General features: G+C 41.5%; 1 protein-coding gene across 8 annotated transcripts in view; it reads right to left on the reverse strand.

Annotated features, from left to right (window-relative positions):
* RPS6KA5 (ribosomal protein S6 kinase A5) overlaps window positions 1-26,029 on the reverse strand; it is a 184,832-nt gene that overhangs the window by 58,670 nt on the left and 100,133 nt on the right. For 6 of the 8 annotated variants that reach the window (XR_014059767.1, XR_014059769.1, XR_014059768.1 and 3 more), the window contains 2 exons: window positions 18,351-18,466; window positions 15,324-15,431 (listed from right to left, as the gene is read on the reverse strand). The exons of the other annotated variants lie outside the window; for them this stretch is intronic. Coding sequence is in view for 3 of the 6 variants with exons in the window: in XM_081510895.1 (XP_081367021.1) it covers window positions 15,324-15,431; window positions 18,351-18,466 (224 nt within the window). In the remaining 3 variants the exon portion in view is untranslated. The remainder of the gene's footprint in view (window positions 1-15,323; window positions 15,432-18,350; window positions 18,467-26,029) is intronic. 8 annotated transcript variants of the gene reach the window in all.

Below are 26,029 nucleotides of genomic sequence, written 5' to 3' on the forward strand. Positions count from 1 at the left end.
CAGATTAAAAAGTAAGGAACTTCAAAGAAAAATATGATACCAAAGAATTTAAAAACAAAAATACAACATTTTCTATAAAAATACAAGTTATCAACATTGACTTACAAATTTAAAACTTGAATGTAACTATAAAAATTAACTCAGTATTTGAAAAGCCGCTCAGATGCTCTCAGGAGGGAAAGAAGACACGCTGAGAGCCGGAAGCGCGTGCAGAGGGCGGGGTCTGCAGAGGGCGGGGTCTGCAGAGGGCGGGATCTGCAGAGAGCGGGGTCTGCAGAGGGCGGGATCTCTGTCTTCTAGAAACCAACCCAAATCCCTTTATGATGTTAGTACAATCGTGATGCCAAAATCAGACAAATGCAATATTAGAAAGGGAAATTAGAGGTCAACTTAGATAATAAAACCCTAAATAAAATATAAGGGAACAAAATCCAGCAATATGTTAGAAATACATGTCACAGAAAGTTTATTCCAAGAATTGAAAACTGGTTTAATAATAAAAAAGGAAAAAACCTATTAGTGTAACTTGCACCAATACGTGATTAAAGAGAAAAATCATAAGAATTTCCTTATATCAATCTACTAAGAATATAATTAATCTATCAAAAACCTAGAGCAGATACCACACTAAATAACTAAAAACCTAAAACATATGGCCTTAAAGTAAAAAACAAGGATATCTATATATAAAACTTAGTAGACAGAGTAACCAAACCAAATGGCCCATCCCCAAACACACACAAAATAAAAAGTATGAGAATCAAAAAGATATAAAGCCACCATTACTTACAAATAGTGGTTCTGTTTTCTTTTAATACAGTCATCTACATAAAAAATCCAAGTGAATCTGTAAATCAGTGGAACTAATATAAATTTACGAATATTGCTATGTACAAGATCAACAACATTCTATGCTTTGTCAAGAAAAACACAGATATTCTAATTGTTGTCAATAGAAACAAAATCACAAAATTAATAGAAAACCTCCACATGTACACCCATGGCTGATTCATGTCAACATATGGCAAAAACCACAGGTGGGTATCGTTTTTGCTTTGCTTCCATCCCATCCTTCTCTCTGGAGTTATTTCTCCACTGATCTCCATTAGCATATTGGGCACCTACTGACCTGGGGAGTTCATCTTTCAGTGTCCTATCTTTTTGCCTTTTCATACTGTTCATGGGGTTCTCAAGGCAAGAATACTGAAGTGGTTTGCCATGCCCTTCTCCAGTGGACCACATTCTGTCAGTTTGTGTCAAGAATTCTGTCAGAAATTCCAGTTGAGCTATTTCAAATCCTCAAAGGTGATGCTGTGAAAGCGCTGCACTCGATATGCCAGCAAATTTGGAAAACTCAGCAGTGGCCGCAGGACTGGAAAAGGTCAGTTTTCATTCCAATCCCAAAGAAAGGCAATGCCAAAGAATGCTCAAACTACAACACAATTGCACTCATCTCACATGCTAGTAAAGTAATGCTCAAAATTCTCCAAGCCAGGCTTCAGCAATACGTGATCCATGAACTTCCAGATGTTCAAGCTGGTTTTAGAAAAGGTAGAGGAACCAGAGATCAAATTGCCAATATCCGCTGGATCATCGAAAAAGCAAGAGAGTTCCAGAAAAACATCTATTTCTGCTCTATTGACTATGCCAAAGCCTTTGACTGTGTGGATCACAAGAAACTGTGGAAAATTCTGAAAGAGATGGGAATACCAGACCATCTGACCTGTCTCTTGAGAAACCTGTATGCAGGTCAGGAAGCAACAGTTAGAAATGGACATGGAACAACAGACTGGTTCCAAATAGGAAAAGGAGGACGTCAAGGCTGTATATTGTCACCCTGCTTATTTAACTTATATGCAGAGTACATCATGAGAAATGCTGGGCTGGAAGAAACACAAGCTGGAATCAAGATTGCCGGGAGAAATATCAATAACCACAGATATGCGGATGACACCACCCTTATGGCAGAAAGTGAAGAAGAACTAAAGAGCCTCTTGATGAAGGTGAAAGAGGAGAGTGAAAAAGTTGGCTTAAAGCTCAAAATTCAGAAAACTAAGATCATGGCATTTTGGTCCCATCACTTCATGGGAAATAGATGGGGAAACAGTAGAAACAGTGTCAGACTTTATTTTTTTGGGCTCCAAAATCACTGCTGATGGTGATTGCAGCCATGAAATTAAAAGACACTTACTCCTTGGAAGGAAGGTTATGGCCAACCTAGATAGCATATTTAAAAGCAGAGACGTTACTTTGCCAACAAAAGTCCATCTAGTCAAGGCTATGGTTTTTCCAGTGGTCATGTATGGATGTGAGAGTTGGACGGTGAAGAAAGCTGAGCGCCAAAGAATTGATGCTTTTGAACTGTGGTGTTGGAGAAGACTCTTGAGAGTCCCTTGGACTGCAAGGAGATCCAACCAGTCCATCCTAAAAGAGATCAATCCTGGGTGTTCATTGGAAGGTCTGATGTTGAAGCTGAAACTCCAATACTTTGGCCACCTCATGAGAAGAGTTGACTCATTGGAAAAGACCCTAATGCTGGGTAGGATTGGGGGTGGGAGGAGAAGGGGATGACAGAGGATGAGATGGTTGGATGGCATAACCGACTCGATGGACATGGGTTTGTGTAGACTCCGGGAGTTGGTGATGGACAGAGAGGCCTGGCGTGCTGCAATTCATGGGGTCGCAAAGAGTCGGACACGACTGAGCAACTGAACTGAACTGATGGCAAAAACCACTACAATATTGTATAGGACTTAGCTTCCAATGAAACTAAATAAATTAATTTAAGAAAGTAGAACATCTAATACATGTATAAATTTATTATAAAATCAGAAAATATTATTGAAAGAAAAATAATGAAATAAATGGGAAAAGATGAATATTAATGCAAATTCATATTGAAAGATTTAATATCCAAAGATCACAGTTTTCTTCAAATTAATTTCTAAGTTTAATTCACATAGAGGAACAAAAGACCAAAAATGGAGAAGACAGTGGAGAGGGAGGAGGGAGCTCAGGGATAACAAACAGCTAAACACAGCGTAAGAATAAAGAGAAGAAAGATCTCACCTTTCCAGATTAAAGATGTACCATAAAGCTATGGTCCTTCAGATTTTTTGGTTTTGACTGAAGGAGAAGCAAACAGACAAATGGAATTTTAATTAGCCTAGAAATAGACTCACAAGCATGCACAGGCATTTGGCATATGACAAAAGTTGCATTTCAAATCAGTAGGAAAGGGATTAACTGACTATTAAATGAATAGTTTAGTCAACTCGGTTATCTATATAAAAAGAGATAAAAATAAGATCCCACCTCACAAATATATATAAATTAATTCCTAATAAATATTTCAATTTGCTAATTATTAAAAGAAAACAAAAGATAGTATCTTAGTGCATTGAGACAGGAATAGGTTTCATTTTACAAGATTCAGAGAAATCAGCAGCCAAATTTTAAACCTAAAGGAACTAGAAAAAGAACAAACTGAACCAAAAGTTAGCAGAAGGAAAAAATAATAAAGATTGAAGCAGAAATAAATGAAACATAAGAACAACAAAAAAATTAACAAAACTTATTTAGAGATAGTTTTCTGAAAAGATCAACAAAACTGACCAAGTCTCAGATTAAGAAGACATGAGAGCAGACTCAGCTGAGGTTAGAAATGGAAGAGGAGGCCTCACAAGAGACTGAATCAGACACCAGCACACTGGGTAATTCAGGATGGATGAATCCCTAGAAACATACAACCTACCTGGACTGAATTATGAAGAAACAGAAAATGTGAACAGACCCATAATCAGTAAGGACACTGAATCAAAAATCTTCCAACAAAGTAAAGCCCAGCCACCCACGAGGCGGCTCAATTGGGCAATTCTTAACAAACACTTACAAGAGTACTCCCCACACTTTCCCTATAAACTGAAAAGAACACTTTCAAACTAGTTTTATGAGATAAGCATTACCCGGATACCAAAGCCAGAGACAGATACTACCAAAAAAAAGAAAATTATAGTTCAGTATTTCTGATGGAAACCGATATAAACTCAACAAAATGCTAGCAAACTGAATTCAACAGCACAGAAAAAGGATTATACACCATGATCAAGTAAGACCTTAGAATGCAAGAATGGTTCAAGATTCAAAAGTCAATCCATGTGATACACCACATTAGCAGGAAGAAGGACAAAACCACATGATCATCTCCACTGACACAGAAAAAGTATCTGACAGAATTCAACAACCTTTCATGATTTAAAAAAAAAACAAAAAACCCACCAATAACAAGCTCAGAAGAGAAGGAAACTGCCTCCATATAACTGAGCCGTGTAAAGAGAAGCCCAGAGCAAACCCCACACTCCGCAGTGAGAACCTGAAAACCCGAAAGCTCTCCTCTCAGATCAGAACCGAGGTGAGGCTGCTTCCTCCAGCACTTCTAGCCACGACTGCACTGAAAGTCTGAGCCGGAGCAGTCAGGCAAGAAACAGAAATGAAAGATGTCTACATTGGAAAGGAAGAAGTGAACTGTATCTGCTCCCTGATAATATGATCTCATATGGAAAAAGCCCTGAAGACCGCACACACAAAATCCCCACTAGAACAACAGAAGCCAGCAATGTTATAGGGTACAAAATCAACATACAAAAATCAGTTATGTTTCTATACACCAACAAAGAAATTTCCCAAAAGGAAAAAGGCAGGGGGATCTCATTAAAATGAGCATCTAAAATAATAAAATACTTAGAAATTAACTTGACCAAGGAGTCAAAAAGACTTGGACCATTAAAATTACAAAATATTATGAAAGAAATGTAAAAAGACACAAATAAATGGAAAGACACTTCCTGCTGACAGACTGGAAGACAGTATTGTTAAAATATCCACAGTACCCAGATCTATAGAGTCAACATAATCCCGATCAAAATCCAGATAACATTTTTGCAGAAATAGAAAAAAAAATCTTAAAATTCATATGGAATCTCAAAGGACCCTTAATAGCCCAAACAATCTTGAAAAAGAAGGAACAAACTTGGAGGTCTCATACTTCTTGATTTCAAAACACATTACAAAACTACAGCAATCAAAACATTTTTGACTTAAATAAAGATGAACATACAGACTAATGGAACAGAAGAGAGAGCTTAGAAATAAATCTTTAGGCACATGGTCAAATGATCTTTGCAAGGGTGCCTATGGGAAAAGGACAGTCTCTTCGACAAATGATGCTGGGCAAACTGGGTGTTCATAAACACAGAAAAATGAAGTTGGATCCTCCCTCAATCCAGATACAAACACTGACTCAAAATGAATTCAAGATCAAAATATAAAACCTAAAATTATAAAGCTCCCAGAAGAAAATGTAGAGGCAAGGCCTCATGGTGTTGGACGCAGCAGTGGTTTCCTGGATCTGACACCGGAAGGACAAGCAGCAAAGGCAGAGAGAGACAGACACACGGATTGGCATTAAAACAGAAAACCTCCTGCATCAAAGGGAGCAGGCAAAGTAGAAAAGACAGCCTACAGAATCGGAGAAAAAGTTTGCAAATCATGTATCTGACAGGGTGTTAATATCCAGAATATATAAAGAACTCCTACAACTCAACAACAAAAAAGTAAATAAATCTGATTAAAAAGTAGGCAAAGGACTTCAACAGATATTCATTCAATGATGATATACAAGTGGCTAAGAGTATATGTAAAGATGCTCAACATCACTAATCATTACAGAAACGCAAATTAAATCTTCAATGAGATATCTCTTCATATCCACTAGGAGGGCCAGGATCAAAAAGCAGAAATAACAAGTATAGGTGAGAATGTGCAGAAACTGGAACCCTTGTGCTCTGTGGATAGGAACGCAAAACGGTGCAGCTACAATGGAAAACAGTATGCAGGTTCCTCAAAAAATTGAAAATACAATTGTTACAAGATCCAGCAACTCCACTTCTGGGCATCTACGCAAAAGAACTGAAAGCATGATGTCAATGAGATATCGGTACACCATGTACACTGCAGAGTTATTCACAACAGCCAGTAAGTGGAAGTGACTCGTGTCCATCAGAGGATGAATGGATAAACAAAAGATGGTACATACACAGAATGACAGTCTTTACAAGGAAGGAAATTCTGTCACGTGCCACACCACAGACAAACACTGAAGGCGCTGCCCTAACTGAGGTCAGGCAGTCACACCAGACAAAGACTGTATGATCCCACTTATATCAGGCCTCTAAAACAGTCAGACTCATACAAACAGAAAGATGAACAGTGGCTACTGGGGGTTAGGAGGAGGGGAAAACGGGGAGTTGTTCAGTGGGTACAGAATTCAGTTTTGCAAGTTGAAAAAGTTATAGGGTCTGTTGCATAAAATGTGAACAGTTAACACACTGACCTGTACACTTAAAAGTGGTTAAGATGGCCATCTTTTAAAAATCTTTTTAATTGAAGGATAATTGCTTTTCAGAACTCTGTGGTGTCGTCATGTATCAACCAGAATCGGCCACAGGCACACGCACGTCCCCTCCCTCCCGGACCCCCTCCCGTCTCCCTCCCCAGCCCAGCCCGCAGCCGGTCCCCATGCTATCTGTTTCACACATGGCGCTGTGCGTCTCCATGTTGCTCTCTCCATTCACCACCCCCTTCTCCCACGTCTGTAGGTCTGTTCTCTACGTCTGTTTCTCCTCTGATGCCCTGAAAATAGATTCATCAGTGCCATCTTTTTAGATTCCATATATATGTGTCACTATACGATATTTATATGTCTCTTTCTGTAAGATGGTAATTTTTATGTTATGTGTATTTTGCCACAATTTAAAATCTTTTTAAAGATTCAAAGCATGTAAATCTTAAGAGATGGGTAAATTTGATTATATTAAAATGCCAAATCTGATAATGGCAAAAACATCATTAATCACAGTTGAAGACAAGTAAAAAAATTGAAAAAGAAATTCACAAAATACATAATTATCAAGGATGAGTAGTTAGAATAGTTAAAGGACTCCAACAAACCAGGAACATTAGAAAATCACTGCAACCCTGTGCTAGAAGACAAGAAGCCTAAATGTGTCTCAGAGGCAGATGGACAAACAACTGGATAATTCATATAGAAGAACATCACATGGCAGCTAAAGTATAAGAAACAGATTCTTATTTATCAACTTGTACAAATTTCAAAAACAAGTCAAATAAAAACAATTCACAATACAATATGCCTTTTATGTACACTTTAGAAACACAAGCTAACAGTATATACTGTTTATAGGTATAATATATTACACAAAGTAAGGGTACTAAACGAGATTAAATTCAATCCACCATCCACTCTTCGCCTGTGCCTGTGACGCTAAGTGTGGGTTTAACTCTTTTCCTGTATTTGGGGCCGACAATGCGTCTACTCCCCAGTCTCCCTCCCCTCAGGTTAAACTGAGCCAGTGATCAGCGATCTTCAGTTCTGTGTCATCTCATCTAACAACAGTATTTGACCTGGCTGCTCATCTTCATCCCTGAAACACTTTTTCACTTAGCTTCTGAGACAACGTACACGCCTGTTTTCTTCCCAAACTCCTCGTCCCTTTTTCTCCGTCTTCTTTGCTCGTTCCTCTTGCTCTTCTGACTCTCTTAACAATGCAACAGCTCAGAGTTTAAACCTTTGTTGTTTTTTTCTTTTCTATCTATACTGACTCTATAGGTATTCTCATTCATTTTTATGATCTTGAATACTACTTACCAAGAAAAAGAACTGCAAAAAAGCAAAATGGCTGTCTGAGAGGCCTTACAAATAGCTGTGAAAAGAAGAGAAGTGAAAAGCAAAGGAGAAAAGGAAAGATACCCATTTGAATGCAGAGTTCCAAAGAATAGCAGGGAGAGATAAGAAAGCCTTCCTCAGCGATCAGTGCAAAGAAATAGAGGAAAACAATAGAATAGGAAAGACTAGAGATCTCTTCAAGGAAACTAGAGGTACCAAGGGAACATTTCATGCAAAGATGGGCTCGATAAAGGACAGAAATGGTATGGACCTAAGAGAAGCAGAAGATATTAAAAAGAGGTGGCAAGAATACACAGAAGAACTGTACAAAAAGATCTTCATGACCCAGATAATCATGATGGCGTGATCACTCACCTAGAGCCAGACATCCTGGAATGTGAAGTCAAGTGGGCCTTAGAAAGCATCACTACGAACAACGCTAGTGGAGGTGATGGAATTCCAGTTGAGCTATTTCAAATCCTCAAAGGTGATGCTGTGAAAGTGCTGCACTCGATATGCCAGCAAATTTGGAAAACTCAGCAGTGGCCACAGGACTGGAAAAGGTCAGTTTTCATTCCAATCCCAAAGAAAGGCAATGCCAAAGAATGCTCAAACTACCGCACAATTGCACTCATCTCACACGCTAGTAAAGTAATGCTCAAAATTCTCCAAGCCAGGCTTCAGCAATACGTGAACTGTGAACTTCCAGATGTTCAAGCTGGTTTTAGAAAAGGTAGAGGAACCAGAGATCAAATTGCCAACATCCGCTGGATCATTGAAAAAGCAAGAGAGTTCCAGAAAAACATCTATTTCTGCTTTATTGACTATGCCAAAGCCTTTGACTGTGTGGATCACAACAAACTGTGGAAAATTCTGAAAGAGATGGGAATACCAGACCATCTGACCTGTCTCTTGAGAAACCTGTATGTAGGTCAGGAAGCAACAGTTAGAACTAGACATGGAACAACAGACTGGTTCCAAATAGGAAAAGGAGTCCATCAAGGCTGTACATTGTCACCCTGCTTATTTAACTTATATGCCGAGTACATCATGAGAAATGCTGGGTTGGAGGAAGCACAAGCTGGAATCAAGATTGCCGGGAGAAATATCAATAACCTCAGATATGCAGATGACACCACCTTTATGGCAGAAAGTGAAGAAGAACTAAAAGGCCTCTTGAAGAAAATGAAAGAGGAGAGTGAAAAAGCTGGCTTAAAGCTCAACATTCAGAAAACTAAGATCATGGCATCTGGTCCCATCACTTCATGGCAAATAGAGAAACAGTGGAAACAGTGGCTGACTTTATTTTTCTGGGCTCTAAAATCACTGCAGATGGTGATTGCAGCCATGAAATTAAAACACACTTGCTCCTTGGAAAGAAAGTTATGACCAACCTAGACAGCATATTAAAAAGCAGAGACATTATTTTGCCAACAAAGGTCCGTCTAGTCAAGGCTATGGTTTTTCCAGTGGTCATGTATGGATGTGAGAGTTGGACTATAAAGAAAGCTAAGTGCCGAAGAATTGATGCTTTTGAACTGTGATGTTGGAGAAGACTCTTGAGAGTCCCTTGGACTGCAAAGAGATCCAACCAGTCCATCCTAAAGGAGATCAGTCCTGGGTGTTCATTGGAAGGACTGATGCTGAAGCTGAAACTCCAATACTTTGGCCACCTGATGCAGAGAGCTGATTCATTTGAAAAGATCCTGATGCTGGGAAAGATTGAGGGCAGGAGGAGAAGGGGACGACAGAGGATGAGATGGTTGGATGGCATCACTGACTCGATGGACATGAGTTTGGGTAAACTCCAGGAGTTGGGGATGGACAGGGAGGCCTGGCGTGCTGCGGCTCACGGGGTCGCAGAGAGTCGGACACGACTGAGCGACTGCACTGAGCGGAGCCTCTGTTTTAAGTGTTTAAGTGTCAGGATGTTATTTTTCTTCCAGTTTTATTTATCTACCTGAGGATTCATGTTAATAGGCTGTTGTGAATCTTTCAAATGCTCAACGTTAAATTATGCAAACATAGAATGCATATACCATATTTAAGTATAGGGTAATTAATAACACATGAATATATTGCCTTGACATTATTTTCTTATAAACAGGTAAGAAGAGATGCCCTCTTTAGAAAAATGCCTTTCAAGTCTTCATTGTTAAGAACCATACACTCACTACCTAGCAGCCTGAATCACAGGAAGAGCTGGAGAGATGTTCGCTGAACTGCGTCCTTAAAAATCCATGAAAAGCACATATTAACACGCAGATATTTAGAAATATCTTTTTTTCTTTTCAGAATTTCATGGAATTTATCAAATTCTGTGTTGAGAAAACATATCAGTAAAAGAATCAAATTTGTAAAGTGTTCATTATCATATAAAATATTGTTAAGGCTTCTAAAATAAATGAATTTTATTCACTATACAATTTAGTTAGCAACCTACAATCTAGAAATAATTATATGACGTAGTGATGAATGCCTCTAAAATCTAGGCTCACGAGGACAGGAATTTGTTATGTTCACTACTGTACTTCTAGAGTCTAGCACAATTACCTGGGACAGAGTAGGTACTCACCAAATATTTGTTGAATATTAAATTAATAAATACACAAGGATTTCCCTGGCAGTCCAGTGTTTTAAGACTCGGTGCTACCACTGCAGAGGGTGTGGGTTCAATCCCTGGTCGGGGAACTAAGGTCCCCCATGCCACACGGGGCAGCCAACAGTGAACAGAAAACCACCACACAGACAGACAAGCAGCACGCCACGAACAGAAACTCCACACACGTCTAAGAGTGAGTTCCTGGGTGGGAGGTGGGAGGGAGGGTCCAGAGGGAGGGCCCTGAGTATCCCTAGGGCTGACTCACGTTGATGTATGGCAGAAACCAATACAATTTTGTAAAGCAATTATCTTCCAATCAAAAATAAACAAAATTTAAAAATAAAAAGACTTGTCAAACAAACAAAGTAAAATCCTGAAAATTAAATAGAAAAATACATTTCCCAGGTCCAATGAAAGCAGAATTTGTGATACATGAAACTGTGATAAACTAAGAAAAGTGGGTTTTGGGTGGGGGAATGGTGATTCAGGGTTATAAATGTTGAGCTTCCACAACCAAGGAGACAGTCCAGGGGGGACACAGCAGCGGCAGGTTCAGGGCTGGAGCCCAGAAGGGAGGTGAGGGCCGGCCGTGGAGTGCGAGGGGCCCGGAAGGGAGGTGAGGGCCGGCCGTGGAGTGCGAGGGGCCCGGAAGGGAGGTGAGGGCCGGCTGTGGACTCCGAGGGGCCCGGAAGGGAGGTGAGGGCCGGCCGTGGAGTCCGAGGGGCCCGGAAGGGAGGTGAGGGCCGGCCGTGGACTCCGAGGGGCCCGGAAGGGAGGTGAGGGCCGGCCGTGGACTCCGAGGGGCCCGGATGGGAGGTGAGGGCCGGCCGTGGAGTCCGAGGGGCCCGGAAGGGAGGTGAGGGCCGGCCGTGGACTCCGAGGGGCCCGGAAGGGAGGTGAGGGCCGGCCGTGGAGTCCGAGGGGCCCGGAAGGGAGGTGAGGGCCGGCCGTGGAGTCCGAGGAAGCACCAGCATAGGGCAGCGAGCACAGCATAGAGAGAGAAGAACCCCTAGGACTGAACTGGAGGGGCCCTTCAGGTAGAAGAGAACAAGCCTGCAGACGCCGTGAGAGAGAGAAGGAAGGGCGGGCGAGCACGGCGTTGCAGCAGCCAGGCCGAGAGGCGAGCTCCAGCTCCACACCACCAGGCAGTCAGTAAGATGACAACACCTAGCGCGGAGGTCAGCACTGGCGTGGCAAGAACAGCTTCAGTCAACTGCTAGGAGGTGCGAGTCAAGCTGGAGTGGGTGAAGGAGCGGGTGGCAGGTGGGCATTTGTACAAATCCTGACAAAGGAAAACACAGGACAAGAGCTGAAGGGAATATGGGGTCCTGAGACTGCCCGCCGTTCACCAGTCAGTCCACGCAGCCATCCATCTCTCCCTTTTAAAACACTTAGACAGGAGAGCCTAGGCTTCAACGGTGACAGGAAGCATCCAAGTGGAAGAAGAAGGTAGAGAAGGAGAGGGGTCAGTGAGAGACTAAGATGCATAACCTCTCTATAAACCGGCAACCAAGGCGGAAACTCTTCAAAGTGAAGCTCACGCGGAAAACCAAGGATGCGGCAGAGCAACACACAGAAAAGCAGCTCATTCCAAGAAGGATGGTCCTTTGACACGCCAGGCTGACCCATGAAACCCAAGGGCATGCCAGCTCGCTGAAACAGAAGTCGCTGGACGGGAATATTGCTGAGGTGTAGAAGGTGCAGGCAGGGAACCTGCTGAGCAGAGGCCAGGTGGAATCAGAACGTAGGATCCTTAGATCGAATGTTAACAGGATCATTCAACGGAGGTCTAGGGGACTCAGAAAAAGAAGGTTCCTCCTTGAGCCCTAAGAATTAAACCTAAAGCCTGGCAGAGTGGTACTGTCCTCTTCAGCTAAGAACAAGAGTAAGCTGGTCGTTTGAGGGGAAAAGAGAGATGGACTGTAAGGTTTAACATCACATGACAATAACACATAACTACACAAAATGCAGCTAGGTTGCATTCGATGAAAAAGCAGAGAATCTATAAATTACTTCTCCATTTCAGATTGAATCCCATTATTTCATTTTTGGACCTAACAACCAAATGTGCAAACACTGGCATCCGATAAGAATTCCCTTCATTCCCTTGAAGAGTAGCTGTTGACATGTCCAGCGAAAAACCCAGCCTCCCTTGTGAAACAGCTACTTAGCAGCTCTGCCTCATTTGTATTAAAACCCAGTAACTCTGGTCATGCTTGATTTTTATTTACTTTTGCTTTGGTTTCTAACAAAAAGGGCCAAAGTCTGTTTCTGCCATCTGCCAAATGACCAGCTACATGCGTCCAGAAACAAAGGAGGCACTCAGTGATTCTTTCATCGCTGTATCACCAGAACCTAGCCTGAAGACGAGCAGATAGAAGGCTCTCAACAAACGCTGATGGGGTGAGTGAGTAAGTATATGAATGGTTCCACGGAGAGAGGAAAGAGTGATCACCAGATCCCTCCATGGGGGGGTCCTCCGTCTTCACATGCCAGGATCCTTTGATGGTCTACTGAAGTCAACAGATCCCTTCTCAGAATGGTTCTGAATATTCGGTAGGACAGAGCAAACTGAGATAAACACTGAAATCGACACAAAAAGAGAAAGTGCGACACCGTCTCGAACGCGCTTCTGTGGCTGAGGCTGTGGTCAAGCCTCAGGCGTCACTCGGGAGGTCTGCCGGACCACCTCGCGGGCAGAACCACCAGGCGACAGCCCCTGCAGGCTGCTCTTCTCAGAGAGGAGCCCTGCCCACTCTTGTCTCCGAGTGCAGCGGCAGCAGAGCCACGGCAGTCTCACGGTGAGGGTCGGTCTCCCAGCCACCTCCTGGCCTCGACGGCGTCCTCGCCCTGCCCCGTGGCTCTCGTCCCCGAATCCAGTCTGTCTGTTTAACCTTCGCGGTTCTCCGTGAGGGTCAGGACGGCAAGGTTTCCTTGTGCAGCAGTGCAGACACGGGATCTTGGAGGGGAGGTATCTGTCTCTTACATAGACTCTCAACAGATCCTCTTGTGTCCTGCATGCCTGTGATGAGGACTGCCTGGTGCCCCCACTCCCTGCGCCTTTCGGGGGTCAGAGGGGCAGGCCAGCCCTCTTTGGGGCTCCTCCTTGGCACTGGCTCAGGACTCCGCTGCTCCAGGGGCTAAACTGACGGCGACTGCTGCTTCTGCCGTGCACGTCCCAGATTCCGGTGGCCGTTTTCCTCCCGCCTCCTCCCACCTTTTTTTCTTCTTCTACAAAACAGCGTTTATTGGGAATCAACAACGAATTGCAATTTGGGATCCATACCTATCGTGAGCCACAAGAAAATGCTCAGGCAGAGTGCAGAACAGACCATGTTCATTGAGGGAAAAGGCAGTTTTGAGGGCAAACCCAGTGTCCATAGCTTTTCACTGGCTGGGTCACGAGTCTCTCACTGGCCGAGTTCCTGCTAAGAAAACAGAAGCACCTCCTCCTTCCTCTTGGTCTTCGTTTTCACCGCCGAGTTTAAAAGCTCCCCCTTCTGGCCTCCTAAGAGGACTTAACTGAGGTTCTTTTTTTCCAAGACTTCCCCCTTTTGAGTTGGACCTTTCTCTGAAAGCACCACTGATCGTCCGGTTTTCCAGTTGCAGTGATCCCCTCTCCCTTTTGCGTGCGTGCCTATTTCACTCCTTTACTTTTACTTGTAGTAGGGTTTAGTGAGGAAACAACCATGAACATATTTCATCTGTCACATTTTTTAACTTGCTACTAAAATTTTAAACAAAGAAGAAAAGTTTGAAAAACCAAACTTTGCAGTAAATTCCTCAAAAGTCCATCTGCTTTATAACTATGATTTTTATAGCAAAGATAACTAATATATTGTTATATTCTCAGGCTCATGAAGGTAGAGACCATTTCCCCTTAATCTGTCACTGTATTAGCCAATACCTAGCATAGCAGAGGAGGTCAAGAAAAATTTACTCGTAAGTGATTGAATGAGATGGATGTGATTAAACAAAAGTGGGGTCCTCTGTTCTCATACTTTTAGTGCTTATCTAACTCACCCCAACATTCTAAAACGTAAACGATCAGAAATAGATACACCTAATCTAGAACCCAAGAATGTGTTTCACAACAACGAAGTCCTTTACTACAAAAATTTTACTATAATCGTGTACATTACAAAATTTCTTGGCTAGAAAAGAAGTGGCGTTCCAGTGTACTTAGTTCTCTTGAAAAACTCGTTGCATAAAACGTACTTTTTATAACTGCTGCATAATATTCAATTACAACTAAAAATGTATAATTTTAAATGTTATTAAATAAATCTGATAATAAACAAGTTTTAATCAATATTGAAAATGCAAAGTCCTCCATATTTAAAATCTGTACATCAGTTATTACATTTTAATTTGTATGAGCACAAAACCCCAGCAAACTTATTAAAAACTCAGGTCTGGTAGATCCTTGCTATTTTTGTCAAATGAGTTCAAAGGGCCATAACGCCGCGTCCCACTGTGTGAGTGTAATGTAAACTGTGTGTGCTTTTGTAATTCTTTTGTTCGGGCCACACTGCGGGCATGCGGGTCTCAGTTCCCAAAACAAGGATCAAACTGCATCCCCTGCATTGGAAGCAGGGAGTCTTAACAACTGGACCACCAGGAAAGTCCCTCTTTTGTCATTTTTCATCAGCTATTATCTAAGCCATGATCGTCTTAAAAGGCCCAAAGCGTTATTTAAAAATTTCAGTCATATTTTATGGAGAAAGTTAAATGTGCAATTTGGTTTTCTAATTCTGATACATGCATGAAAGGGTTACTGTAATTCTAACAGGATGTTTCCATGGTAATTTCAAACTAAAAACCTTAGTCATTCATATCAAAATGTTCCTCCAGGCAAACTTGTACAAAAGTCCATAATTTGTTTAGTACTATCCCATTAAACGCTCCTTCTATAGCTAATTTTCATCACTGTTTACATTCTGCTTTACTAACTTCAAATTAAAATATAATACTCACTTCGTCAGCCACAAACTCCTTACTCAGACCAAAATCTGTCAGCATCACGTGGCCATTAGAATCAAGCAGAATATTCTCAAGCTTAATGTCACGGTATATAATCCCCAACTGTAAAAACAAACAAAGATGCATTTTAAAATAACAATTTTCAAAAAATAAATTAGGAAAGTCTTTATTATGAACCTTGAAAACAAACCAAAAAAGGCATTCTCCTGCTCAGGGTGCTGTGATGACTCTCAGTCACAGAGCAGGTCTAAGTTCCTCTATCTCAGCGCTTATCTGCTGGGCTCCTTGGGCCTCTGGAACCATATTCCCCATAATGAGGGAACATTTCTGTTGGACTAGCTTCTCTGGGGTCTACTTTGATGGCTGCTCCTCCCTGGGTTACTCTTCGTGATGGATTTCATCCTCCCTCCAGAGGATCTTCAGGGGCTTTCTTAGCCAATTCACATCCATCATTTCTTAACGGCTCCAAAAGGCCTTCCTGGCTAACCCGTTCCTGCACCGGCCTTTTTTTAACCCCTCCGTAGAGCGCCTATAATTACACTGTACTTTTCTAACTATCCCTCCATGTTGTTCTGTATGTAAGTTTTATAGTAAAACATGTTAACTGCATGACATACATAAATCTACCCAAGTTACACAAGGAGTACTTGACAAATATGAATTCCATGTTTCATGTTATGTCAGCCTGGATTACATGTTTTAAACTTTTTATACTGAGCATGAGCAAATTTAAGACTGTGTGCTTTCATCGACACTAAATATATGAAAAAGAAGATTCTTGATATTTTCTTAAAATTAAAATAGAAGATTATACAAGGAAAAACACTAGGAATTTTCTTTGAAGAACCCTTTTCCCCCCATATTGCAAAACATGACTATTTATTGTGAATGGACTGTCTGCTGAAGAGATATCTGACTTGAAGCCTACAAGCACCTAACAACCAGCATGACTTTTTTTTCAAACAACCTCTTTGGAAAAGACTTTAGGAATACGTCATTTTCCACCTGCTTTACCACATCAGTTCCAAGTAAACTCCCCGCTTTTGTCTTTCCTGAGAAATTCAGGGTTAGCAGACATACCAAGATTAACATTTCTGGCTTTGTGCTATATGTCTTTGTATTTCTCTTTTTCCAAGGTAAGATTAAGAGAAACTGAACAAAGATCTAATCTGTATATACTTTCCATATCAATTACATTTACATCTGGTATCATCATATTCTCTACCTGTTTCTGATTACCTTGTTTTAATAATAATGAAAGTTCATGAAATTTTCCCCTTAATAAACAGAATTAACAGTTTTCATACAACTTAAAAACTGAATTTACTAGTTTATCTGTTGGAGCTTTGCATTTTGTGTTTATGCTTATATTTATGGTGATTTCCACCATCATTTTTATGTTATAAAAATTACATCTGATTCCTCTAAGCATAAAACAAAGCTTTTCAGCCTATTCCTAGGCCCAATCTGATGCATGTATAATATATATATATAATAACATGTGTGTGTAAATATTCATCCCACAAAAATAACTAAAGGCATAAAGCTCACCTCCACACCATAGACTCTGTCAGAAGGAATACCGATGCCTCCTCCCACACTTCAGTCAAGCACTTCAGCTCCCACCTGACACACCCCTTGCTTTATGGCCCTGCAGCCCTGCGCTCCAGAGCCACTTTCACTTCCCTTCCTGTTCATAACACTTTCCTTCACTCCCCTTAGGACTCCTGTTCCCAACCCTGTCCCCACCTGCCTGCCCAGTTATGTTTCTGTCTGGCCTAGATCTACCCATTTCTCCATCCTTTCCTTCCTGTATCTTCTCATCTCTTCTCACAGCCTCTCTCATCCATTGCTTCCATCTGCAATTCCAATCTCCCTGCCCCGTTAAAAATTTCATCTTTCTCCCCTCATTTCTCTCCATTCCTTTTTGTGCTCCATAATCAGCACATTCATCTCTTTTTATCTGTAATCCAGTTTAGAATATGAACATATAACAAAGAAAAACAGTGACTTTATGATGTACTCATATCATCCAAATTCAGTGATTCAGGTCATGCTCCTTATGGTCTCACACAATTATGATAAAAAAAATATTCTAGTACTTTCTATTTCTTAGGCAACATACAAACCTAATCCACATAATGGCTGTTTGCTTCTACAATAATGTGTCCTCATTAAAAAAAATTTTTTGGTCAAATATCTTGGATCAAGATTAACAGTATCTGAAATAATATTTTTTTAAAAGTTTAAGCTGGAGAAGGCAATGGCAACCCACTCCAGTACTCTTGCCTGGAAAATCCCATGGATGGAGGGGCCTGGTAGGCTACAGTCCATGGGGTCGCACAGAGTCGGACACGACTGAGCGACTTCTTTACTTTTTTTCTCTTTTTAAGCTGATTTTACAGAATTCAAACATTTTACAGAATTCATACATACATGAATACCACTTGAAGTTTTAGTCACTGAGCTCATGTCACATGAAGGTCATGGAGCCGGAGGGATGGAGGGGGAGCAAGAGAGGAGCTACGGGCAAAACAAACGGGAAAGAAAGCCCGAGCCGGCAGTGGGACAGCTGGGCGTGCAGGTCAGTGCTTCTCCCAGTTACCTCCAGCCAGTAGGGAGACAGCCCTGTAGGGACACAGGCAGAGTCTGCAGCAGAGTAAGTCACAACTAAGGAAATACATATTAGGACTTGTGGTTTCATCTGAAAGGTTACTTTAAGAATAAATTTTTTTTTAATTCTAATGATATTGTGTAATAAGCGTTAGGATTTTTCATGAACAAAACCAAAAAAAAAGTGCTCAGGTTCTACTTTTATCTGCATCCCGGGAACTACAAAAGGAAAGACAGACTCTTAAAGAGGGAAGGATGGGACTGAAACACTGCCTGTGGTCTGTAAAGTGGGCCTCCACCATCTCCACTAGGACGACGACATGTCAACACACCAGCTCTCTTCATCCCATCATCACCTCAGTTAACAGATTTTTTAAAAAGACAAATCCCGAAAGTGGAGTGTCTTACCTTGTGGAGGTGTTCGAGGGCAAGCACGATCTCTCCGACATAGATCTGCACCTCGTGCTCTGTGAAACGCTCTCTTTGAGAAAGATGAGTAAAAAGCTCTCCACCATTTATATAATCTAAAAACGAAATACATTTTTTCTGTCTTTGACTTGTATTCATAAACTAAAGGAAGTATTTCCTTTTAACAAGTTTGTATTAACCGTAAGGCACTAATTTTAATATATTATTTTGGCAGAATTCTTAGTATATAGTTTCATATAGAAAATATTACTAAATTCATACAAATACAGTTTTATAAGTTAATGACCACCCTAAAATGCAATAAAATGAATTAGCATTGAATATTGCTATTAAAACTATTATGTGAAATCTGCATATATTTAAATAATTTTCCCAAATGCAGCGTATCAGAAACCTGTGCCATCACCATACAATTCTTAACTTGCTGTGCAGCACCAAATCACCAACCATTACAGCAACCAAAGTAAAATGAACAGAGGAAAACAAAGCAAATAGAAATCTCAGCCATTGCTTTGTAGTAATGGCCAGTCACTTTTTTTAAGCAGATTCCCTGTTTTTCAGAATTGTCCATGGAGAGTCCTTCCAAAAATGTGTATTAAGTAGCAGGTAACCTTCTTAATGAGCCATGTCACTCAAAAGTAAAAGCAGGAGAACACAGCTGAAACAAAACCTGAAATGAAAAGATGCCCATTTCCCTTTCAATTTGCCCTTTTTATCCCACGAGGAATAATGAAATAAGAGACAAAAAAGCTACAGTGAAAAATAAATAAGGAGCTGAATAATAATAAGCCACAACAGAGTTCATAATTGGCTCTAAGAAGACATTTATTGATAAACTGCCAATAGTTTGATCAGAAACTAACCATTACTGCCACAGACAGCATTTGTGTGTGAGAAACAGCATACATCTAGCAACAGCCACAGGCGTGGATTCAAACAGCTGAGGACGCGACTGAAAAAAGCATGCATCCCAGGTACGGTCATTTGTCCAGTTTACCACAATTTGATAAAAGACCAAAGGAAAATCTTCGTGAACTCACAAATTTTTATCTTGCCCTTTTAACTTTAAATTCCAAACAGCAGATTCCACAGAATGAAAGAGCTCTAAAAGCTAGTTGTTTTGTAATGGATTTTACAAAGCACAAGACAGCAAAAAGCACTGCCCTTCTAAGACTTCTGTATTTTGCCAGATACTTCTGGATTTCTGTACTTAATTATATCTTAACACAAAACAAATTATTAAAAAGGTGTAAAGGAACACAGCATTCCTGCAAACTAACAATGAATATTTTCTACCTTTAAGTAGTTACTTATTTAAACCTAATACTGAAGTTTGTGCATATATGGTTTCCACAGTGTGTCATGGCACAGAAATAGGCGTTCATAGGTCAGCTGACCACATGATGAATCCCTGCGCATCCGTGAATGTCCTACTCAATTATCTCTTCAATCACCACTCAAGCAGAGTTGATTAGGTTCCTGCGTTAGCCACTGTACTTATTACGACTTACACCGCATCAATTATCTTGCTGCACTGAAAATATCTGCATACTTTCTTTGTCTGCTACATTCTGAACCTTTTAAAGTCACGATCAGTGTATTTATCTTAAAAAGCCAACAAGGGCTCGCATGCAGTATGCACTCCGCAGACGCCTAGCGCTTTATGCCCTGAACACAAATCCTCTACACGGGATAAATACTGGAGTCTGAAAACATCACTCTGAAACGCAAAGGCAAGTGGGTTGTAACAAAAAAAATCCAATGTACTCCTATCTTTGAGGCAACTTGATATAATCCAAAGAACTTAGGCTTTATAATCACGAGACTTGAACTAGGTCACAGAGTCAGACACGACCGAGGGACTAACACGCGGACAATGGCTCCTCTGTGTCCTGACCTGAGCAGATGAAGTCTCTCTCGGTGCCAGTTCTTTCTCTATAAAATGGGAACCAGAACTGCTATAGATTACTGTTGCTCAGAGCACAAAAAAAGGGTTTTGCTTTCATCTACTGGGGAGACTAAGAAAAATTAACTACAGATCTAAGAAGACAAACCTAAAACAACATTAAGTAGCTTTCCTACTTGTAGAACAGGCCAATAGCCCAAGGAGAACACTTGACATTCATAAAATATGCTTTATTTGTAGGTACAGGGTTGCACACTTTATAAAGTGACCCACCAACTCTATCCGGCGGTCCAGGCTTCAACACTGGGAAGGCAGATAGGCAGCCAAAGGTCTGCAACAGCAGAAGCTATGACGTCTGGAATCTCGTCACAGGATAGATGCCCTCATCTAAGCAGGGATGTGAGCTCAGCGGGAGTCTCTCTAAGACAAGCATCTGGTACTCTCAGTCACTGTAATTCTAGGAGGTCTGTCTGGTGTGTAGTGGCGTGTCATTATGGTTTTAATTTGCATTTTCCTGAATAAAAACATTATTTAGTATCTTTCCATGGCTTACTGCAAACGTATTTCATACTTTTGCATATGGTTATCCAGCTGTCCCAGCACCATTAGTTTAAAAGACTATTCTTTCCTCACTGGCATCCTTGTCAAAAAATCGATTAACCATACATGTGAGGATTTATTTCTAGACTCTCAATTCTATTCTATTATCTCTATGTCTATCTTTATTCCATTGCCACACTTTCTTGATTATCATAGCTTTGCAGCAAGTTTTAAAAGTGTTAGTCTTGCAATTTAATTCTTCCTTTTCAAAACTGTTTTAGCTATCCTAAGGTTCCTTGATTTTTCCATATAAATTTTAGAATGACTTTGTCAATTTTCATAAGAAAATAAGCTGGGATTTTGACAGAGGTTTGTTAAATCTACAGATCAATTTGGGGAGTACTGCCATCTTAATAATATGAAGGCTTCCAATCCACAAACATAGGACCTTCTGCCACTGTGAAGTGACCCGTTTTTATTTTTACTAACACTTTTTGTGTAAAGTATATTTCGTCTGTTATTAGCATAACAGACATGAAAGCCACTCCTGCTTTCTTGTGGCTGCTGTTTGCATGATTTATCTTTTCCCGTCCTTTTTTCTTTTTAACCTGTTTATACCTCTGAATCGGAAGCTCCACAGGTGGAGCTGTGGGAGAGTCTGAGGGCAGGAGGAGAAGGGGGATGACAGAGGATGAGACGGTTGGATGGCATCACCGACTCAAGAACACAGGTTTGAATAAACTCCGGGAGATGGTGAAGGACAGGGAAGCCTGCGTGCTGCAGTCCATGGGGTCGCAAAGAGTTGGACCCGACTGAGCAACTGAACAGCAACAATACACCTCTGGACCCACCCTAGGTCTGCTATGAACAGCATATGGCTTAACATCTCCCCTCACCTGACAATCTCTTGCCTTTTGACTGTACCTATTAGTCCACTCACACTGAACGGTTTTACTGGTGCAACTGGATTTGTTGTTGTTGTTCATCCGCTCAGTCATGTCCGACTCTTTGCGACCCCATGGACTGCAGCACGCAGGCTGCCCTGTCCTTCACCAACTCCCAGAGCTCGCGGAAGCTCATGTCCATCAAATTGGTGATGCCATCCAACCATCTCATCCTCTGTCGTCCCCTTCTCCTCCTGCCTTCAATCTTGCCCACCATGAGGGTCTTTGCTAATGAGTTGGTTCTTCGCATCAAGAGGCCAAAGTACTGGAGCTTCAGCTTCATCATCAATTCTTCCAACGAATATTCAGGATTGATTAACTTTAGGACTGAATGGTTTGATCTCCTTGCAGTCCAAGGGACTCTGAAGAGTTTTCTCCAACACCACAGTTCAAATGCATCAATTCTTCAACACTCAGCCTTCTTCATGGTCCAGCTCTCACCTCCACACGTGACCACTAGAAAACCCAGTGTGAGCCACAAGGGCTCCCTTGCGGCTCAGTTCGTGGCTCAGCTGGTAAAGAATCTGACCGTGATGCGGGAGACCTGGGTTCAATCCCTCGGTTGGGAAGATTCCCTGCAGAAGGGAATGGCTACCCACTCCAGTATTCTGGCCTGAAGAAGTCCATAGACTGTATAGTCCCTGGGGTCGCAAAGAGTCGGACACAACTGAGCAACCTTCACTGGATGAACCATAGCTTTGACTATACTGACCTTTGTTGGCAAAGTAATGTCTCTGCTTTTTAACATGCTGTCTAGGTTTGTCACAGATTTTCTTCCAAGGATCAAGCTTTTAATTTCATGGTGGCAGTCACCATCTGCAGTGATTTTGAAGCCCAAGAAAATAGTGTCTCTCACCATTGCCATTGTTTTGCCATCTATTTGCCATGATCTTAGTTTTTTGAATGCTGAGTTTTAAAGCCAGCTTTTCACTCTCCACTTTCACCTTCATCAAGAGGCTTAGTTCCTCTTCACTTTCTGCCATAAGGGTGGTGTTATCTGCATATCTGAGGTTATTGATATTTCTCCTGGCGATTGTGATTTCAGCTTCTACTTTATCCAGCCAACATTTCACATGATGTACCCTGCATATAATTTAAAAAAGCAGGGTGACAATACACAGCCTTGATGTACTCCTTTCCCAATTTGGAACCAGTCCGTTGTTTCATATTCAGTTCTAACTGTTGCTTCTTGACCTGCATACGGGTTTCTCAGGAGGCAGGTAAGGTGGTCTGGTATTCCCATCTCTTTCAGAATTTTCCACAGTTTGTTGTGATCCACACAGTCAAAGGTGTTAGTGTAGTCAATGAAGCAGAAATAGATGTTTTTCTGGAATTCACTTGATTTTTCTATGATCCAATAGATGGTGGCAATTTGATCTCTGGCTCCTCTGCCTTTTCTAAATCCAGCTTAAACATCTGGAAGTTCTCGGTTCATGTACTGTTGAAGCCTAGTTTGGAGAATTTTGAGCATGACTTTGCTAGCCTGTGAAATTAGTGCAGTTGTGCGGTAGTTTGAACATTCTTTGGCATTGCCTTTCTTTGGGATTGGAATGAAAAATGACCTTTTCCAGTCCTGTGGCCACTGCTGAGTTTTCCAAATCTGCTGGCATGTAGGGTGCAGCACTTTAACAGCATCATCTTCCAGGATTTGAAATAGCTCAGCTGGAACTCCATCACCTCCACTAGCTTTGTTCGTAGTGATGCTTCCTAAGGCCCACTTGACTTTGCAGTCCAGGATGTCTGGCTCTGGGTGAGTGATCGCACCATCGTGGTTATCTGGGTCATGAAGATCTTTTTTGTATTGTTCTTCTTACATCAGCTATTTTACTTTTGTGTTTCCTGTATATTTTATATCTTTGTTCCTTTATTCCTCCTTGCTTCTTTTTCATTAAGCAAACATTTTTAAAAGTTATTTTCTTAGTGGTTACTCTATGGCTTACCATATATTATCACAAACAGTGTGAGATTCATACCAACTTAATTCCAGTGATATATACAAACATTACTCCCACATAGGTCTACTCTCTCTTCCTCCTGTTTGAGACATTATTGTTATATATAGCACAACTATATGTGTTACAAACTCAACAATACATTATAATTATTACCTTATATAGTTTTATGCTTTTCAAAGAGGCTGAAAGAAAAGAGAGTAAGTACATATCTATAGCCTGCCATTTCAGCTTTCCTATTTATCATTTTTCAGTTCTCTTTACTTTTTCTTATGGCCTTCCTTTGGAACTGGACAGCACAGAGGTTCTGGTCACTTTATAGGTTTCATCTTTTACCCTGAATGAGATAAGAAGCCTCTGGAAGATTCCGAGTACAACAGTAGTATGACAAAGTTTCCGTTTTGACAGATCAATGACTGGCTCTTTGTCAAGAATCCTAAGACTGCAAGTAGGGAGGTCACCCGCAATCAACAAGGAGAGATGATGGAGCCTGGGAGAAAGGAGATGGCAACGGTGGTCAGGGTCCAGCCCGGCCTGAGCACATGAATGGAGGGAGCGGACTGTCAAGCCTGCAGCAAGGACAGATTTGAAAGGGATGCTTCAGAGTTCACTTCTGGAAATTCTGGTGTCTCACCGATAGTGAAAGCTCAATACATGGTACTTATCATCATCACCATCTCGAATCACACATTGTCAGACTGTGAAAAGGGACAAGAGAGCCCTTCCGGAATCCTCTCAGGAAGGTGATGGCTTAGTCGCTCTGTTGTGTCCGACTCTTGCAACCCCATGGAGTGTAGCCTGCCAGGCTCCTCTGTCCAATGGCATTCTCCACACAAGAATACTGGAGTGGGTTGCTGAAGAGAAAGGTAAATTTCTTATGGCCAGTTTCAGATCATTAAGAGGAGGCTCCATGTAAATTCTCTGAAATTATGAACAATTTTTTCAAGTATATGTAAGCGTATGTGCATTCTACTGAGAAGCGAGGGGCCACAGTTTTTATCAGATTCTACAAGGAGTTACAAGCCGAAAAAGTTCTCAGAACATCACTCTTAAGACAGCATTATAAATCTGAATGGAAACATGACAATCAAGTTTATTTATAAACAAACCAAAATGTGGACTGCCAGCACAAGGAAACGTCTGAGAGTCGAGTCCTCCAGCTCGCCAGCAGCAAACACTTCATCATCACAGCGCAGACACCCGGCACCCCTGCTTCTGAGCGTTTAGGTCGCTTATCCCTGACTTCTAGCCTTGCTTGGCATTAGCTGTCCTGGAGCTTATTGTCCTTAGAATTTGACTGATGAGGTTCAGAGCTTACAAAAGTGAAATGGAGCATGCGGTTTTCATTGTCAACAACCTCTCTGACTTCTGAGGGTATGCTGGAACTGCACTTTGGTGTCTGGAGAGAGGAATGCTTGCCCTTGAGACTAAAAACAACTTAGCCAGGCAGGGAGACAACATATAAAACAAACTTTAGAAAAGACGACAAGGATTCAATTGAATTGAATTATAAAGTTTTTATTCTCTTAGAACAGTGGAATCAGGAATGCAGGCAGATTCTGGGAGAGTTTAGTTAGTGGTGGGAATACGGTCAGAGATATCATGAAAACCCAAATTGTTACTGACATCTGAGAGGAAGGTTCTTCTCAGCTTTATAACTCAAGGAGCCCCCTCGGTTTCCCTCCTCCACTCCCACCCCTTACCAACTGGGCATAAATTACATTCCTCCGTTAAAAAAAAAAACTTACTGAAAAGCTCAGATGGAATAAAGCACCTGAAACTGTCTACTACCAGAATTACTTAAGATCTACTCTGCCTGGTGGGCCTTGGTCCATGCCAACTTATCTACCTTGAACAACTTTCCTTTCAAAATTATGCATCGTTAGGATTCTAGAAATTAGATTTCTCAAGTGCCTGCCAATTTCTTCCACAACAAACTGCAAGCATGACGCCGGGTGTTTTTTAAGCCAATGCTGACCGTTTTTATTCTCTTTATGGGAACAAACAGCATGAGAATGTTGTTTTATCGATATTCTGAGGCTTTCTGCCTCTGTGGACAGACAGTGAAACTGGACTAAGAGGAGCTGGCCTGACCCACACTGCTGGCCACCGCTGTCTGCACAGAAGCAGCGTCTTAGCCGCCCCAGTGCGTCACGGTCAGTGGGGAGGGCTCCCGGCAGAGAAGAGCTAACGTGACATAAAACAGGGCTGTGGCTGCCCTCCTTTAAACCTGCATCTTAACACGGCTCGCGGCTGTTAGGAGAGACAGTGACACAGTGACAGCTGGAGATACTGGGCGCTTTCAGCGCGCCTGTT

The sequence above is a fragment of the Giraffa tippelskirchi genome, chromosome 7, assembly GCF_054371585.1.
Source record: "Giraffa tippelskirchi isolate mGirTip1 chromosome 7, T2T-mGirTip1v1.2.pri, whole genome shotgun sequence".
Taxonomy (NCBI): domain Eukaryota; kingdom Metazoa; phylum Chordata; class Mammalia; order Artiodactyla; family Giraffidae; genus Giraffa; species Giraffa tippelskirchi.